At 37.2% G+C, this 19,380-nt stretch overlaps 1 protein-coding gene across 1 annotated transcript in view; it reads right to left on the bottom strand.

Annotated features, from left to right (window-relative positions):
• The window catches only part of LOC110376757 (heparan-sulfate 6-O-sulfotransferase 2), a 54,455-nt gene extending 36,396 nt beyond the window's left edge, over window positions 1-18,059 (bottom strand). The window contains exons 1-3 of the mRNA XM_021335732.3: window positions 17,346-18,059; window positions 10,091-10,327; window positions 5,009-5,106 (exon numbers count right to left, since the gene is read on the bottom strand). Of these exons, the coding sequence (XP_021191407.1) occupies window positions 5,009-5,106; window positions 10,091-10,327; window positions 17,346-17,534 (524 nt within the window). The 5' untranslated portion in view covers window positions 17,535-18,059. The remainder of the gene's footprint in view (window positions 1-5,008; window positions 5,107-10,090; window positions 10,328-17,345) is intronic.
• Between the last annotated feature and the right edge of the window lie 1,321 nt (window positions 18,060-19,380).

Here is a 19,380-nt window from a genome sequence, read left to right as displayed (position 1 = left end):
ACAGTTAGTACCTTAGATTAAATAAAAGCGTGTTAGAGCAACCCGGAGACAAAGCAGATTTCTCATTAAGAGCCGAGACTGCAGCCCTACCGTTACGAGTTCGGTAAAAAACCAACAACCGCGCTCCGTGACAGCTTCCTAGTTTGTCATGGTAATCCATTTCTCACAGTTAATTCTTGAAACGTGCACAGCTCGGCAAGTGTCTGCGGTTTTTTCTACAATTCCCAGAAAACTTGAGAAAAAGAAGCTAAAACTAAGCCTGCGTAAATAATTGTGTTATGGTTAAACAGGTGAATTTAAGTTTTTTTCTATCGTTATGCTAATCAAAATCACTATTTGAATTGGCTCTCAACTATGTAATAACTCACTTGCAATATTGCAAGAAGGTTAAACTAATGACATACGGCCTAAATATGCAAACATTAATGCTTTAATTATGAAAACATAACCTAGATGCGGTTTATTGCTTAGATAAAACATTGCTCTCATATAAAGTAGGTCTATTCATACACTCAGTGTTTATACATAAGGGTTCGTAACAGAAAGGATGCTTCATAACCCCTTTACTGTTTTATGTTTATTCGGGAACCAATGTCAAACATTTACTGTCTGCTTCAATGTAACCATTCTAGGATAATACATCCAAAAGTTTATTTCCAAAGCTGTAAAAACTTATCCCCAATAAACCTCATTGAACAATATCTGGCGGCTGAACAAACAAACTGTTGTTTTGTCAACAACCAGTTCCTAATAACACCGAAATTATAAAGACCCTCTATACGTCTTGAATGAATGGCACAGCTTCCCCACTGATTTAATAGCGTCCAGAATTGAATTTAATAAAGTCAAGGCAAAATCAATATCGAATTTAAATGAGAAAATATCATTTAATCAAATCTATAAAGCACTTATGTCACGTACGCCAAATTGTCTAGACGAATTAATAGAGACGTGTATGAAACAGGCGCCAGCTACGTGGATTTAAGCCACGGCCTTCATATTTTTTGTCTTTTTGAATGCTTTGCAGAATGACATTTCATTTAATATTTTGAATGAGGACCATTCAGGACGAATGCGCTGGTTACCGTGGATTTTATTTTAACTTTTATATTCTAAAAGATCTGACCTATGGCATGAATGGCTCTCCAATTACGGCAGTATTAAAAATGCAGCCATTTTTTCTGTGAGTTGAAAAAAAGGATTTGAGGTCGAAAAAGCTCAGCCTCAGTACTTAATAGTTTTAATGATCTCCTTCTATAACAAAAACAATGCAAACGCCCGCGCTCTTAAATGAGCTTACAATGGTAGAGAATATTCAACAAACATTACAGATAATAAACATGGAAAGTAATTAATTAAGAAACACTGTTATTAAACAAAGCGGCAGCTTCCGACCCGCTGAGACAATGTTTGCGAGTGCAGACAGATAATTTGTGTTAATTTACGATGGAGATAACCGCGTACCGGCTATCGTGCGACGTGATAGATCGAGGCCTAGATATAACACCAAAGAGAAGTAAGCAAATGGAACTGTAAATACACCAGCACGACAAACGCCACTCAGACATGTGCCTTGTGACCCGAAGCCGGCGGTCCTCAGGCGTCAACGTTCTCTGCCACGCACTCCAGGCATTTAGGAAGTGAATTCAAAGGCGAAATGTGCGTGTGTCAACTCCATTTGCTGAAGACTCATACATCACAGACAACCCGCTAAAATGGTCAGCAATTTGAAACAACAATTGTGATACCACTTTAATATTGACGTTACTATTAATGGAATGTGTTCCGCGTAACTGCAGGCGACTGTTGTGTTTGATTAGATGACAGCTATGATAGTTACTAAGCCTTATGTTCGAAAGCAATTCCACACTCGAATAACCGGCTAATGAAAGTTCTATGAAACGATGTTACTCCAAATAGTTGGACGGTTTTATGTTGATTTATGTGACTCTTTTATCTGTCGACGATAGAATAATAATCTTCGATCGTCTTTGTGTGAGCACAATACTTTTGAACTTGTTTAAATGACACCCACAAAAACTACAAATAGAACAGGGACTGGCGCATAAATAAACACCCACGTCGGATTATGATAAACATTGTGAGTACACTATGTGTAACAATCAGGTCGGTAGCTACAAGATGGCCTTCAATCATAATAGTGCCAGATCTTATCTGACGTTAATCCCATATAAAGTAAAAATATATCTTACTCGAACCACCGGTTAATACTGCTCCGCCATTTAAGGGAGCGTGTTTACCCAAACCGTAATGTGTAGCGCATTAGTGGGGAGACACTGAGTACAATGAGCCTATTCTGTGAACAGTTACAACTTGTCAAATAAGGGAAGAGTGCGACCTCCCGCCGCACGACACTACTTGGGAGGTCCAACGGTGCTGTCGACGACAACCAAATTAATAGCTTACAAGTCATCAGAGATAGCAGAGCCACCTATCACCCCGTGAGAACTCTTAACGACTTAGAAACGCATTATGTTTAAGAAGCTTGTCTTATAATTTGAAATCCCTTGGACGCTGGACATTCTCCGCTTACTTATTGAATGCATAAAATCAATTACCAAGCGATGACTTCTTGAAGTTGAATGCGACATATTTCTTTCAATGTCAGAAAGCGTCGAGACTAATGAATAAAATATTCAATGTAGCCGAGTATTTGAATAGATCGTTATGTGGCCCCTAACCTAATCCAAGACCAACACATTATCCATCTTGCGTGTAAAATTTAAATGGCCCTTTGTGACTCCTGTCAAAACACTTAAAATAACATGACGTATCCTATATGTAATCATCTGTAAAATATGTTCACATTGGAAGAAGTATAAATACAATCAACTATAAATAATTTCCAGGTTTTCTTCGAATTGTAATAAAAAACGTTCTTCATAAATTGATAATATTTTATAGCATTAGAATATGAAATACTTTAATTTCTCACACGAGAACAAGTTGACACGTTGCTGAGATAGATACATATTATAATTCTTCAGTGTGTACAACAGTGTCTTTTACTACCCTTCAGTAAATTAAGTGCGCCGTATAGATAATATTTCTGGGTCCAATAAAAATTCTGTTCGGGCGATAACGCCCGCCCAAGTGCGGTCGATAGGGGGAGGGTATGAGAAATAAGATTATTTTCGTTGCAAATTGATCAAACGAAATTTATTTTGCGCTCCCCTTCAGATAAGACAAACATTCTCAATAAAAATAAAGATACCTACTTTTTATGAGCAAAACCGAGGAAAAACAAAAATATTAAGTTAACTGTTTCCACATAATTACCAACAGAGAGAAGAAGACACAAAGCTCAGACAAACAAATTCGTAGAGAAGATTTATTAGCTTTTGAATGTGGTACTGAAAAGCTTCAGTTGATTATTATGTAATACATACGTACACATTACGTGTGACGCAAATCGAATCAGTGAGTGTGAAGTCATAGCGTTTATTACTATTAATTCTTTGCTTAGATTTTTCCAGCACCAGGATAATAAACGTGTAGCAATTGAGTTTATGAATCTTGTTCACGTGCCTAGCGTTGAGTGGACCACCGCGGCTACCACCGGTAACTCTATTTAGTGAGCTCACCACGTGATGGACAGTTAATTTACGGCTCGCTAACCGGCATAGCAATGAGTCGTCAACGGTTTGGGACGCGACAAAATTGATATAATCAACGTCTCACAATATTACAATTGTTCCACAAGTGCGTTAACTAGTCAGGTGTGGGCAACATTTCGATGTAATTTAACATAACAATTTAGAGGCGTAGGAATAGTGTCAGTTCGGTATTCCTTGGTAGTGGAGTTAATCGTGTAATTCGTGTATCAGTGAGAGCGCCGTATTCCCGGCACGCGAGCTATGCACGTTGCGCTCGTAGTTCACCTGCAACGTGACACGTAGCGCCGTTCTAGACCATTATACGTCTTAGAAGCGTAGCCCATTCAACTTGCAGCACCTGATCAACTTCATCCTACTTCAGGCCATTTCTTACAGAGAATTCTCAGTAAATATCGTTTATCGACATAGTAGCTTTAAAGGATTGCGAGCAATGCATCAGCGGGGCTATGGATGAGGTACTAAATATAAAATCATGAACATTATCATGATCCTATTTCGTTTTTTTAATACAAAATATCACCAAAACAACGATAATAAGAATAAGGAAAAGAATCTCCCCTTATCATCTTGGGATACTTCTATGTTGCTTGGTACAGTCACAAAAGTACTTGGTTCTATGTGTCTTGGAAGATTTCACAAATAAAGTCATTTCCATGATAATGTCCCGTCGAGGCGGACCCGACAAATAGATTGTATCCATTATCCCATACCATTTATTTCTATGACTATCTGGGAGCACCAAGTACCTTCGCCACAAACATTGTCTGCGTTAGATATTTACCTACTTACATACAAGTTGGGTTCACATATAAACGTTTACGAGCCCTGTATACTGCGAGCGGTAATCAAATCGAAATTCGTTTTCAATCAGCGATGCTAACCACGTCCGACCAGTCGTATAATCCCCAAGGGCGGCGGACAATAGTCGGGAGAGGTGATTTGCATGGTCCACTGTATCAAGTGCCTATTATTTATGTACATGCGGCACATTTGCATGCCCAAAACAGGAAAGGCCAACGATGGGCCCAAGGACACGTCGTCGCCGGCGCCGCTGATGTAATCGATGTCCCTGTTGTTCCACGCCCGGCACAATAATAATTCATATTCAAATTTCGAGCCCGAAATAATTACCACGACATGATTTATCGCGCCACAATATGACTTCAACTCTTTGTCACCATTGGGAATCCAACACGGAATTCTAATGAGACACGTGTTGCAGTTTACACAGCTTGTAGCCGCTCAGCTATTCGAACCACAAAAAATGTATTCGTGTGCCAACAAAAAAATAATGGAGTTCTTTAAATATTTTGAATTTTACCATGACAGCGATGAAAAAGGATTTTTTATAAGTTGGGTACTGTACTTACTTCCAACCGGTGGAGTATCTCGAGAACAGCCATATTTCGTTGCTGTGCGGTCGAAAGCAATGGCACCGTTTTCGCGCTCGTTGACAGTTGCATGGCCTCTGCAAAAAAGATACAGAATCAATTTTTATCTTTGTTTTAACTAAATAACAGGGTATCTTTATTAAAGATGATATGAGGAAAGCACGTAATATTGCAGTATATCAAAATTAAATTACAAAGCCCAAAAGAGTAAATCATACAGCAACGTACAGTATGCCATAGGTAAATTATCCAACGTTGGAGATTACAACAATAAATTATTACTTAAGTACATTTAAACACAAAAGTTAAATCGTTCCCTGGCGTACAATTTAAACGAGAGGGATTTTCATTTCCTCCATTGGGCGTGAGTTCTTTGAAGGGGATCGGTTATGTGCGGAAATTACCAGTGAAATCGTATCGCTGGCGGCGCGTGCGAAGCGGACGCACGGAGCGGACAATCGCTCCAGTGTCTGACAGACGACACCCGACGCGAGACTTCACGAAAATCCCATGAAAATCACACCTCGACGCTTTACAAGTACACATTTTCATCGAGGCAGTTACATTATTACCTACGCATTTCACTTAGTTCAGTGGTCGTCGTTTATGCGAAGAATTAAAGGAAAACAAGGTCGCATTCTTGTCCTGAGCAAACATGTATAGGGATATCTGCTTACATTGAGGGTAAAAATCTAAATATTTATGTATTATTATGGATCCACGGTAAGCAACCAAGCAGTTTATAGGTAACTAACAATATAAAAAAAGTTTCGATAAAAATATATATTAACCACATCGAGCAAGAGATTAAAAAACGTCGTATGATTGAGGTTATCACATAACATTGCCATAATAGTTTTACTACCTATTTTAAAGATTAGAGCAATCTTTTTTAAAAACTGGACCATACGGAAAACATTTACACATACGTACTCTCATTATTTCTTATCTAGAATTCCCATTGTACTATTTTAAACTTTAAATAAAACAATCCTGGGAAATCCCACCACATTCACCTACGCGTCTTTATATCAGAACGATTAAAACTAGGCGTATACCACAACTCTTAAAATAGTATAACAATACTCTATTACAATTGGCAGTGCTCTGGTGGGTGGACAAGATCTTCGATAAACATCAACATCACCCACATAAATATGGAAACTTCAACGTTAAATGTACAGGATAGCAAAGTATAAAATCAGTACATTTCGCACACTACGAGTAATGAATCTGAATAGTGAATTCGTAGAGTAAATTAGAAGGACGGAAGCGAGCGGGACGGATGTCCGCAGAGCAAGTGGCGCGAGATACACTCAAATACCAAATTACACGACTGTACTAGAGTAAATACACGACGTCACGGGACTAGCGGGAAATAGTGGACAGTATGTACCAACATACACGGAACTCTGGGAACACTAAGAATACAATGATGGAGCTTAAAGGTAAGATCAGTTACAGAGAAAGCTAGATGGAGATTAGTTTCGAGAAACGCACCTTGTAGCTTTTACCTTTAGAACAAGCTTAGTTACCAAAGTCGGTGCCAAAAATGCTGAAGCAAGAACATTTTATATCCTACCATTAGTTATAAGATGTCTAGTGAAGAGCACCCTAAAATTCAAACTCAGTAAAATGAACACTCAAAAGTTAATTTGTTTCTCAATCAGGGGCCTGAAGGATATAAAAGATGGTAATGAAATTTTGCACAAGAGAATCAAGGTCAGGAAAACGGGGCTGTCTCTGTTATTGATTAGATTCACTCACGAACAAAGAACTGTGAGCAAAACAAATGTAGAACTTAGAAATATGAACTTTTATCTGGATTCCTTTGGGTGTAGTTTTATGTTCACTTTCCTGTGTTGTCTATCTACTCAGTTTCCTTCAAGTTCATCCGTAGTTCTAGGGATATTCATAGTTCCAGTCGAATCAATGAGCTCAAACAAGGAAATAGAAAATTGGTGTAGATTTCTTGATTTGCGATACGTACAATGTACGTAAGCTAGACAAACGATAAGAACACCAAGTGAGTATTGGCTAACACTAACTATGAATATGATTAGTTTAGTATATATATTCTTTAGATTTTTACATTAAAAACTGAACGTAACTTAGAAAACTTTTCTTTGAAGTGATGGGGCGCTGTAAAAATGATAAACTGCGCGTTGAACGGTTTTTGAAAGATTTACTAAAACCCCAAACTGTCGTTTGTGACTGTTTTTTGTGTGTAATTAAATTACTTTAGCACATTTAAGTATGCAGTCAATCAAACTAGAACAAAAGGCCCATGCTGTACCTTCACGCAATTTTATAAAGCTTAGCAATTCCATGTTCAAAATTATTCAAAGCGGAACAAATGCTATAGAATTAACAATAGCCTGGGAGCATGTAGTGGTACATTGTAATACGCAGAAACAAAGCAGTTAGGAGGTAAATAGAAACACATAATACGTATGCTCTGCACATAGAATTTAAGTTGGGCCCGTAAGTACCGGAATATATTCATCCTTTGTTGGGACCCTGTCACGAATCTATAAAAGACGCAATGAGGAACCAATCATTGGAACGTATTTTTATTTATTGTTACACGAATATTAATGTGAGACTATAAAAAGAAACATGAGCCAATTGAAAAATGAATAAGTGATATTTTGCATGAGTAGACATTCCAATTTGGAGACCTATTAATATTTCTGTCAACAGTATTAGAATAACGAAGTTGTAAAACGCGTTTCGAACGTTGTAAAAGATTTCATGCAGTTAATTTTAGAGGAGCAACGAACTAGAATTCTGCGAATAGTAACAACATGAAAAGTTTGGATACCATATCCAATAACACGTTTTACGTTTCGGCATTGTCGAGACCACATCCCAATACAGAAGGCAGAGGAGAGCCGAAACAGCCGGAGCGTTAAAATATTTACACTGCGGTTGAAAACACGCGCCCTCGTCAGAACCGCCTCGCTCCCAAACAACATATGAACGAACTACATATCTACACGTTTACAACCTCTCAATGACTTTGAAAAACGTAGAAAACAACATTCACGCCCGTACCCTCCAACATTCGAACGAGCTAAAGGATTTACCTATGCGAAATGGAATGCACAATGGTCAAAATAAGTCAACTTTGTTTCAAGAAGCATGACATAGGTAGGTACCTCAATAGATAGATTTCTAGCTAGATATTCAAATTATTTCTAGCCAGACGTATAGTATCTACGTCGCCATACGCAATAAAAAATATTAGCTATTCTGAGGGCAAAGAAATCATATTCGTCGGCACATGCAGACGGAATTTAATATTGTTCTGCACAATGGGTGTCCTCTAAAAAATTAATAAAACTTATACATTAATAACGTTGAACGTCATTTATTGACTGTGTGGCTGCAGACCTCTTCAATTGTTCGCTTGAGGAGAGCCGACAGGGAATGAAAGACGCTCCATTGAAAGTGTTCCAAGTTTGCGTACGTGCCCAAGATATGTATAGATAGAGCATCTTTTTTCATTTTATCTCTGCCCTTTGCCCCGATTCGTTATAATATCGCCTGTTTTTATTCAATTAACTGTATAATGGGTCGATTCACTTTTGGTGGTCTATTCTCAGAAATCTAATGATCGTTTTGTAGTGGCAGAACATGTATGTAAAAAGATAACTTGACATTTTTGAGATAAAAATAATATCAATGAGTGGTACTATAAATAAATTCTTTTACTGATTCTTTATACATGCCGAAGCGAATCGCTCGCTTTCGGCCATGAATAGAAATCTATCTCACATGAGCAGAAATGATACACTTTATAGACGAAGGCTAGCGTGGAGGTACATACTTGTGTCAATTTACATTCAAATCGGCTTTATTAAGGGGGAATATCAATAAGATACGATGCGGAGGATCTCGGTACTGCTTTTTAATGTGGGTAACTTAGGAGCATACTAAAATTACACGCTAATAAAAATGCGCTGATTAGAAATTCTAATGTTGGATGAATCCACACTCGCAAGTAATATGCGACATAAAATACTGAAATCATACCAGTAATAAACTTTTCGGTTGTAAAGAGTGCTTAGATTTGATCGAGAAGAGCTTAATTTTTATCACGTCAGACGCTGTGCCATCAATTTTCATAACTAACATTAACCGTCAGCGGGAAAATATTATAAAATCCAATTACTCTTTTGGGATTATAGTGCGCCCTTACCGCCCAGCATCGATACTGAAAATTCATTTTTAATTAAGTCTGAAGGCTCTACAAAGAGCTTTAAATGTTTGAAGAGTCAGCCACAACGCTTCTAATTACAGTACCATTATCATTTACGTCTATGTGCCGACGTTTGACATAACCGCTTTTATGAGGTTGAGGTTTTCAGCTGCCTCAGAGGCACATAACATGTTATTTAATTTGTAACATTTGTAAGAAGTAGGCAAGGGCACAAAGTGTCAGGAAGTTAGCTCGTGAGGATGACGGTGCATTTTCTTTAACGTGTTCGCCATTTGGAGGCATTCCGCCGTGTCACCGTCCCTCGCGCGCTCTAATAGCCCACTCCAGGTGTATGTCAGACATATGAAACGACCGGTCTTTCATAATGTCTGTCACGTGCTTCAGAGATTTTTCATTCAAATGTTCAGAATTGCTAGCTAGAATTATAGTCCGGGAGTTTTAAAGAATTTTGAATTGAACATGTGTAGTGTACCTTTCCCACCTAGGTGTGAAACTACAAAAGATTTCAGAGCTATAAGAAGTGCCTATATCATGTTTTTACTGTTTTAATGAATCTCTACGACACAATCTTGGATTCATTATTTAGCTCCACAAAATGTTTATTAAGGAAACGAACATTACTTTCGTGTTCTGTTTCCTGTCCATTTCAAATCGTCATCTTATAAAGTGTAGGCGAAACAACTTTAGTGCTTTAAATTAGAATTAACCAAGTCTTGCGAATCGTGTCTTAATCGCCCACAGGCATTCCAGCTCACCCACAAGTTGCATAGCTAGACACCGGGAGACACAGGTGCATTTGACGAGCTGTGGGAAGTTTATTATTGAAGTTTACAAACCTTTAGATCCAAATCCATGACCAGGTGCTTCCCAAAAGAGGTGCCGCCAGTTTTCTGTATGTGCAAGAAGACCATGACATCATGAGCGTTCAGGTCGAATCGGAAGTCGTCGTGGAGGACTTCGTCGTAGGAGAGACCCGGCTGAGCGATGACGTCAGGGAGCGGCCGGCCGGGAGCTTCAGCATACGAGAGAGCCAAGGACTCGGGCACTCGATCCCGCGGCGACAGAGCGCACACCTGAAGAAAAAATAAGTTAATTAGCAAATCAGTAGTCATTTTGTAAATTCGATTTGAGTTTAGATTTCAATAAAAATGCTCCAAAGTTTATTTTAAAATCCATGCGATTCTCGTGGACTGACATGTTAATTAATGAATAAAATCTTGCGATGAATGCTCACAGCTTTGGACACTAACAGTTCTAGTATTTAACTAATAATTCTAATGTACCTATAGAATATTATCTCAACGCAACTTCCTTAATCGAAAGGTGAATGACATCGTAAAATTTAAGAAATTAAAAGTCTAGACTAGTTTTACCATAATTGGTCTGAATTTTAATTCATTTTATCTTAACAAAAATCTATATCTTCGCTGCTTTTATTGTTCAAAATCGAATGCCTTCCTACCATTTATTATTGACTACGATGCCACATTATTATAATTTATGAAACTATTTCGCATACAAAAATGGATCGTAAACATTTAAAGAGGAAATTAACATATATCGTAATGTAAATGTCTAAAACAGGTTTCATTGGAATCGCTTTGCCATTCATATTCGTCACAAAGGTTGATGAGAAAGCTCTCGGCCCCTGAAAGTTCATTTATCGTGATCCCTACAAACGCGTATCGAAATCAAGTAGAATTGGGAGGTTGGGTTCATGTAACGCGGCTGAAGCCTAAACACACATTGCGGGTTACATGAGAAATATTACTCAAGTATTATGTGGATATTTCTCATAAATAACGGGTCAATAAGCTTCTCTTGGGCCTGAACCTTGTTTTATGGATTTTTCATCAGACACGTACAAGGCGAAAGGTTACAGCTACACGTGCTACAGATTAAGTGGTATGTTTATGTTCCATATATCATATAATAAATACCTACGGTTTAATTACTTCCCAACTTTTCCTCAAGGAAACGGTAATAATTATTTTGCCAGCTGATTAATTACTTGAATGAACGTAAAGTAAGTAATAATACTACATCAATTTCATGTTTCCCCGTAACGAATGCAGACTTGCAGAGATAGTGGCTCCGTAAGCGCCCTTTAAAAAAGAAAGGTAATGAGTTGGCTCACTTCAAATTAACCTCACTTTTGAGCCGAGAGAAATCTGAATATCAAAAGAGGTCATCCGTTTAACGCGAAGAAAAAGCAGTGTAAATTACCTTCTTCTTTATGCAGTTTCGAGACGAACATGTACAGGATTAGATTGAGATTTCTTAGTAGGGTCCTAGACGATACAGACTTTGGATTAATGGTAGAATATTATAATACCTATCGACCAAAAAACAAAGAACTAGACTGTGACACTTAAGACACAGTCTTTCGCAGCTTTTTAGCGTTTTTTCCCTATCAAATTATTTTAATAATGCAGAGCCTTTTTTCCTTTTTTGGTGGAGATAGAATGAGCTTTCACTCGTTTGGTAAAATGCAATACAATATACTACATATGGTTACACCCAAAATTAGTCTCATTCCATAACTGTCCAGTTCTGAACGTGGATCTAATAAACTGCACAATTATGAAGGAAAATTGCCAATACTCGCCACACTTGGCAATCCGATTGGCGATGCAAGCACATCGTTTAAACATACATCGTACCATTGATTAGCAGTTTATTGTACCTAATTAGCAGCCTCGATGACTGTGTTACGCAATTAGGGCTCTGCTTTAGCTATACTGTTTCTCATCCATACAGTATGAACAGAGTGAAGAGTTCATCATCATAGTCATAAGTCTACTACTAAACGTAGGTCTCTCCTTTGAGCGCCAACTACCCCGACAGAAATAGGGTTAGGTTTTAAACTTTTAGCAGGTCAAATACTGATTATCTGCGACCTAAGATGGTAAACCTGTTTCTCTTTTCAGAATAAGAACCGTTAAGTAGGCTGTAACGTCAAATAAATAGAAGTTCGGGCCCACAATTAAAAATAAATGCTTCCAGAACAAGTTTCGTAAGAACTTCGGCACGATACTACTTACTTCAAGTTGGCAACAACAGACATTTGTAGTCAATATTCTATTCTATATTGTAATGTTCAGTTCCAACGAGTTTAATAACAATAACGTTTTATTAATCCGACATAAGTATTGTTAAACGTTATGGCTTCTAAGCTCCGTATTTGGAAATGAAAGTTTCAGGGAACTTTGACAGATAATTCGTATCTAACTAAATATGTCTGAAATTATGTGGCTCATCTTGTTTCTCGAGTATTTATATGCTTTGACACCCCTGGATGAAACTCATCAAAAATTACTTCTAAATCCACTTTACTTTCATGGTTTCCATAACAATAAAAACGAATCTTGAAAGAAAAATGTTGTAATACATTTTAGAATTGCGTTAAAGGTCGGTGGGGTTAGGAGGGTGACGGGATAAAGGGCGTCTATCCCCTCCCCGCTTGTTTGTTCGCCTAATGAAGTGGGTAGAGCGCCCTGGCCCATTAATATACAGTTACAATCAGCACCCACCCCAACGATTCTACTCCACTTATTACGATTACTAAGATGTCGCCGAGACACCAAACAATAAATATTAAGTACAGTTTACAAGTAAGACTCCAAAACAAATGTAATTTACTAAAGTATTACTAGTCAGGCAAACGGCAAAAGTAATTGCATTTATCGAGGCAATGTGTATCGATTATTACGATTCTCAATAACCCTCTCATCGATCAAAGGTTTTCGCGGCGGATTACTCATCATTGATGCATTGGCAGCGGTTTGTAATAGAAGTATAAGTTTACGAAATACGATATGGCGCCGGGCGCGGAGGACGCCTTTTAGCGCCTTGTAGTACGGAATTTAGTTATTAAATGTTATGAAGTTTATCGTCAACTGCAGCCCCTTGGAGCTCGGCGGTACTTGTTTAGCGCCATTGTTTCCTTATCTTTTCCTGCTTGTCACAGGGTGGTGTTGCCTGCGTTCGCCAAAAGTTTACACGAACAACTTGGTCCATTAAGAAATAGAACTCTTACGTAAATGCATTCAACTGCTTCACTTAGAGAGAAGAAAATAAGTATGCTTATTAAACCTGGTCTAGAATTACATAAGAAGGTTCGCCTATGTGTTGACATTACCTAATTAAGAAAAACCGCAACGTGCCCTGAATGTTCACTTCGAACCGCTTTAACTTAGCTACTCACATTCACGTATTTATCTAACTTTATCTCTTACTTCGAGCTGAATTTCTCTGAAAGTAAGACCTGGTTTCGATATAGGTCAAGTACATAACGGTTTATCAACATGTTGTAACAAGGCTTCAGTTATAATAACGAACAAAATTAATGCGGCGATCGCGTGTGAACGCAATTTAGTGCAGAAAAAATGTTAAAGTTCAAAATTACCGAATTAGGTATGTAATGAATGACTAAGCTAACAAAATTAAATTCTAGGACACCAAGTAACACCAAAAAACATCAATTTGATGTTTCTAATTATATGTAACCTTTTTATTTGATTCAGCATGTTAGGAATGTCTCTCAAAGTTCGATCGCGCTGTATTCTTGAGATAATCCTAAACTGGCGCCGTATAATTGGGTTAATTAAGCTAATGGGCAGTACTAAACACTTACAACATAACTACAAATCCTAAGTACGAAGTACTTGCTAGCAATTAACATTGCTCATTCGAGGTAAGGCAGAATACTAGACGAGCCTGCTTGAAGGCTTTATTAATCAAAGCTGCAAAGAACATCTTTAGTTAAAATATGAGACGCTTAGCTCTTATGTATGTATAAGAATCTTGAAAGTCCCTTGGTGTTTTTGCATCGGCTGAAATTAGCATAAATAAAGCCCTTATCTGAATACGTAGACGTCGGTGATGTAGGTGTATCTGTCCAGGTGTTATCCTGTCCATTATCAATTCACGGCGCGCCAGCTCACAGCGCCATATGAGGCCGTAGGGACACCGTACGAAACGCAACTGGCGTGCAAAGAGATGCAATTTTATCCTTTGTCTCGACTTTTGCAATTCGAATGTTAAACGCATGACCATAAGTGGAACTGGAGAGTGGTATTTCAAGGACCGAAGGCCCCTGTCTCACGCTTCATGGTCGGGAAGACTGCAACTTTGTTTCAAGTTGAGAGTGCAGTGTTTTTACTTTATATGCCATGCTACGTTTAAGGGATTTGTAAACTAGGTAGTTTCCTATCAGCAGTATGTGTTGAAGCAATATCCAGTGGTGTTGAAACAGTTGGAAACTAACAATAAGATCGTGAAGTAACATGTTTGCACAGATGTGCCCTCTTAATATAATTTTCTTAAAGACATTCATCACGATTACATTCCAATGGACTTATATTCATTATGCAGAGCTTAGAGGAATGTTTTGTAAGCAGTTGTCTGACACCATAGAACCGAGACCATTCCTGATCTGGCCACGGTGCGTGAGCCCGAGACACCTACATACAACATTATTGCAATCTATTCGCAGTTATTCAAATGACAGACCGATTTCCGTCTGCCGCCACCCATCCGCCCACGAATCCCTGTCTATTAAGCTCCGCTCACGAGATCGTTCGCATTGTGAACCAGTTTTACAAAACAAAGTACGACTTCATTAGCAGTTCCGATTGAGTTTCACAAAGATATTAAACTTATTATTACATAAAGCGTGGTACGTATCAATTTTTATTAAAAAAATGATTGATTGCTACATGTTTCAGCTTCATGCCGACGTGTAGTGGAGCTTGCAAGTCCTGCTGGGCATTTTTTGCGGGCGGCTCGTTCGACCGGACGGCGGGTCTTTGCTACCTACTCATAAAAAATGATCAGCACGGCCGGCACGCTCTTAATTAGTGGAGTTGGGAATATCCACTATCTAGACTCACAATTATTATGATGTACTATTTAGTCAACGCCAGAATTAGGCGAATTAGCGTTTCGTTGACATCAATTTAGCAACGTCTCGTTGAAATAAAGGCGTACAATATTTGGATGTACCTACCTATTAAAAAAAATCTAGTGTTGATCTAACCATCCCATGTCTCCTTTATAATTCTGTCGTTGCTAAGGGCCAAGTTTAATTTTAGTAATAGTAATTACACAAAAACAGATCAAGTAGGAAAGTAAGCAGGCATGTACTATATGTACTTAAAAACAATCAGTTGCTGATAATGTAGGTACCTAATGTGATTTAAATATCCTTGACAATTTGCATAACTGATTAGATAAGAAAGGGAGATAAGTACCACATTTATATCTGCACTAAGGATTAACAGAGAAGTAAAACAAGTTGCAACAGTGAGTGTAAATAGACAGTCAGTTACTGAAGTAAATAAAATACTTTACTATTTAATTTCATATTATATTGACAATATTTTATCAACTTTATTTTAAATGCAAAAGTAACATTCAATTGCATTTAAATTAGTACTTAAATAATATCAATTTACTGTTATCTATAAAACAATAATTTTAATATTTTTGTTTTGCAAGTTCATAGATTGTTTGTTGCCTTTGCCACAATCAATGTTTTGAATATCAATGCATGGAATATTTCTTCTCAATAAGAAAGTACATAATATTTTTGTGACAGTTGCTATCATAACTGAAAGAAATTGCCTGTGCATTATATTCTTACCAAAAAGTGTGTTGGGACTTTTTAATTAAAAGATGAATATTTTTCCTAGAAATATATTAAAACCAGTGAAAAATTTATTAAGCAAAGTCTTAATTCCAGTCAGTGAAGTAGTTCTCTGAGAATGTCAGTAAAACTATCGGGAACCATAAGTTAGTTATTAAACTAAATATACCTGCATACATTTAGTACTTATAACAGAACTTAGGTAATATCATAAAAAGATAAATATTATTATTCAATCCATTCATGCCATCTCCGAAGTATCCATATGCTCCCAAAGAAACACTTTATGGAGTTTAAGTACCGATACAAAGTCAAAAACTGCATTTTGGAAATAAATATATACATCTCTCCTAGTCTCGATGTACCTTGGACGATAGAATACTCGGCCCAACAGCAAGTAAACCTTAAAGTCCCAGAGTAACTTCTTCCCGTGCCCAGATAAAATATAGACACAAACAGTAAAACAAAAATCTAATCGGTTCAGTAGTTTGGGTACAAAAAGAAGTCCATTTTATATATTATTTTTTAAATCAAAGAACATACACTTTTTTAAGAAAACTAATCAAGAATGCAGGTTTAAATATAGGATTTTAAATGTCACCTCGATTCATTCACAACAAGCCACTGTTTCTATTAATTGTTTAACATTTATTTTTATTCATATATTACGACCACATTATTATCAATGTTCTCAGTTGAGTCATACATTTTATAAAATCAATGTATAAAACATTTACATTATTATTCAATAGTTTCCTCATGGCGTCTATTTAATCGCTGCAGATTTAAATAATAATTAATAGGTACATTTTATTATTATTTTTTACATTATCAACCTAGTGTTATCATCATGTTAAATATTTGGTGAATTCGAAATAATATTTGCTGCTAATTAAAATTTTAGTTTTAACCGATTTTAATAGGTTCTTTTTTTTAGGTACTCTTTTGTTTCAGGTGATCGGTTAGTTTTTTATTATAGATAAATTTTTGCCACTATTATTTTTAAATAAAATCATATACAAATAAGAATATATATTTTATAAGGTACCATTAATAAATAACTTACTGAATAACACGCCTAAGGAGATTTGTTTTTCTATAAAGTCTGTGTTAATAAATTGTCTATAAAAGATGTATCTGTATTATTGTCAATCTTTAAGGACCTAGTTTCAGTATATTGTGTGGCCTCTTCTTACAAGACAGGTGCAAGTATCACTAGTATATTACAATTACAGAATAATTAAAAAAATTGAAATAAATTATATGAATATTTGTTTGTATAGTGTAAAAGCATGAAACTTATTTATTAGTAGGTAATAAATAAGTTTTCATGTATTCTAAAATTTATTATTTATATCAATTTGTTTGTGTTGAACTTGGTTATCAATTTATAGAAACAAACATCAACAACAAATTGGAAGAGTGAAAATTCCAGTGCTTACTTGATCGGGACAGAAGTATCCAAACGCAACCATTCCAAACAGAGACAGTAGTAAACAGAAGAGTATCACTTTTCGTAACTTCGATCTTGGCTCCATTTTTTTTATTTCGTAGACACCGCTCGGCAGCAACAAAGCGAAATCACTATCTACTTGCACTGATACACTTTTTTGCATTTCGACTGAATGCATGTCTCATTTTTACAAAAATATCCCCGACCCAACACTCACTGATTCTGTCTACTGTCTTCCTTTTACTACGAAAGTACATAAATTCATTGTAACATTGATTTCACATTGTTCTTATCGACGCTTGATTATTTGACAGAGATACGATACGATAGCATTGTTTTGTTGATATCACTCGTAATATGTTATGCCATTAACAAACCCGAAAATAAAATGCGAGACGAGAACGATAGACCAAGGTGAGCCCGAGCCGACCAACTGCGACTGACACTACTCAAAGACGACTGACGGACCCGAGACGCGACGGAAGGCACTGAACACAAACAAACAATCCGAGGGTGAAGCACGTTTGAACACTGCGCCACACGCTTACGCACCATATTATAGTATCGACTACTCGCAGTTAATTAATGATGAAAACTACAATATCAAGTAGAGATTTTTATCGAAATTAACGAGATTTTTTAACAGCAATAGGCAGATTCAATTTGCTCTACACACGGCGAGTTCCATTCCCAATGGTTAACTTACATCAACACTTTGACAGCGGGTGTGAAAATAGGATAGCTTATGGGATGTGCTTAGAGAAAGTAAGAGATGGTATCTTCTTGTTATGATGAAGATAAGACAACACATTTCCTCACAAATAAAAGATCTGGAACGCACTCTTCGTTTAGAAATAGCTGCAGGAATCTGTCACTTTCTACATCTTCTTTTAGAATCTCCGTCGAGAAATGCTAACATAAAAATCGTGAAAAAGATAATTTAGTTTCGTCAAAACTCGGGTGGTTGTTTACAAATCAGAGAAACTGCTACTAATGGTGTTAACGGCAACAGTTTATAATATTAAAACTGTTTTCAAATCAAATCAATTTTCCCTTGATAGGTACGTTACCCCCTATTTTTTTAAACTGGACTGTATTTGGGTGCTATGATACCTACGCTAAAAAGGCTGTAACTGATACCTACCCCAAGTGTTGGTGTAGTCATAAATTAGCCCAGAGTCTAGAAGCTGTTACATCCCAAAATCGTGTTAAAACCGAATGCAGTAGCAGGCGTTATAAATCACGTCAAACCGGTCGATAAGAAAACCTAGATACCTACCTAATAACGAATAATGGCTTTCTCGGTTACCTATGGCGATAGTGCAGCCTAGCTAGATACTCGAGAGAAGATAAGACAGTGCGTAGCAGCTTTAGGGTCAATTCCCACTGAAAGAGCAGCGGCCGGCAGCGGCCGGCAGCGGCCGTAATTGCAAGGGATTGAGCGCGAGCGCGGCGGGCCGCGCGGCGCCGCACCGCGCCGCGCTCTTACGGCCGCTGCCGGCCGCTGCTCTTTCAGTGGGAATTGACCCTTAAAGTCAGCTTTAAAAGTAACTGAACATATCAAATTTTCAAAACTGCTAAACAGCGTGACGTTGATGATTTACCAGAGTATTCATCTACCTATTTTAACATTTAGGATGGTAAGTAAATACAGGAGTTTGTGTCGATAAGAAATTATGACCGTTTACTTGTTAAGTACATTTGAAAATTTTGATTTGTTCAGCTACTTTTGATGCTGACCCTATGTAAGTATGCACTCGTTGTCTTGAATTTACTGATGTTTCGCTTCTCATAACCTGTAGGTGCATACTATTTTTTGAGATAGGAACCTGGTTCCACTAGTTTGTGAGCCTCTCAACCAGCACCATCGCATCGCTTCGAAGAATATCGAAATTAGTGAAAAGTTATGTTGTGTGTGTCTGTGGCAATATAGCTCTCGAACTGATGAACCGATTTTGATTTATTATTTATTGCTCGATACTGTCTATTGAATGAGAAATGAAAAGTAAAACAAAGATGCAATA

Source organism: Helicoverpa armigera, chromosome 5 (assembly GCF_030705265.1).
Source record: "Helicoverpa armigera isolate CAAS_96S chromosome 5, ASM3070526v1, whole genome shotgun sequence".
Classification (NCBI taxonomy): domain Eukaryota; kingdom Metazoa; phylum Arthropoda; class Insecta; order Lepidoptera; family Noctuidae; genus Helicoverpa; species Helicoverpa armigera.
Note: the sequence above shows the minus strand (reverse complement) of the source record. Positions and strands in the feature narration are given on the sequence as shown.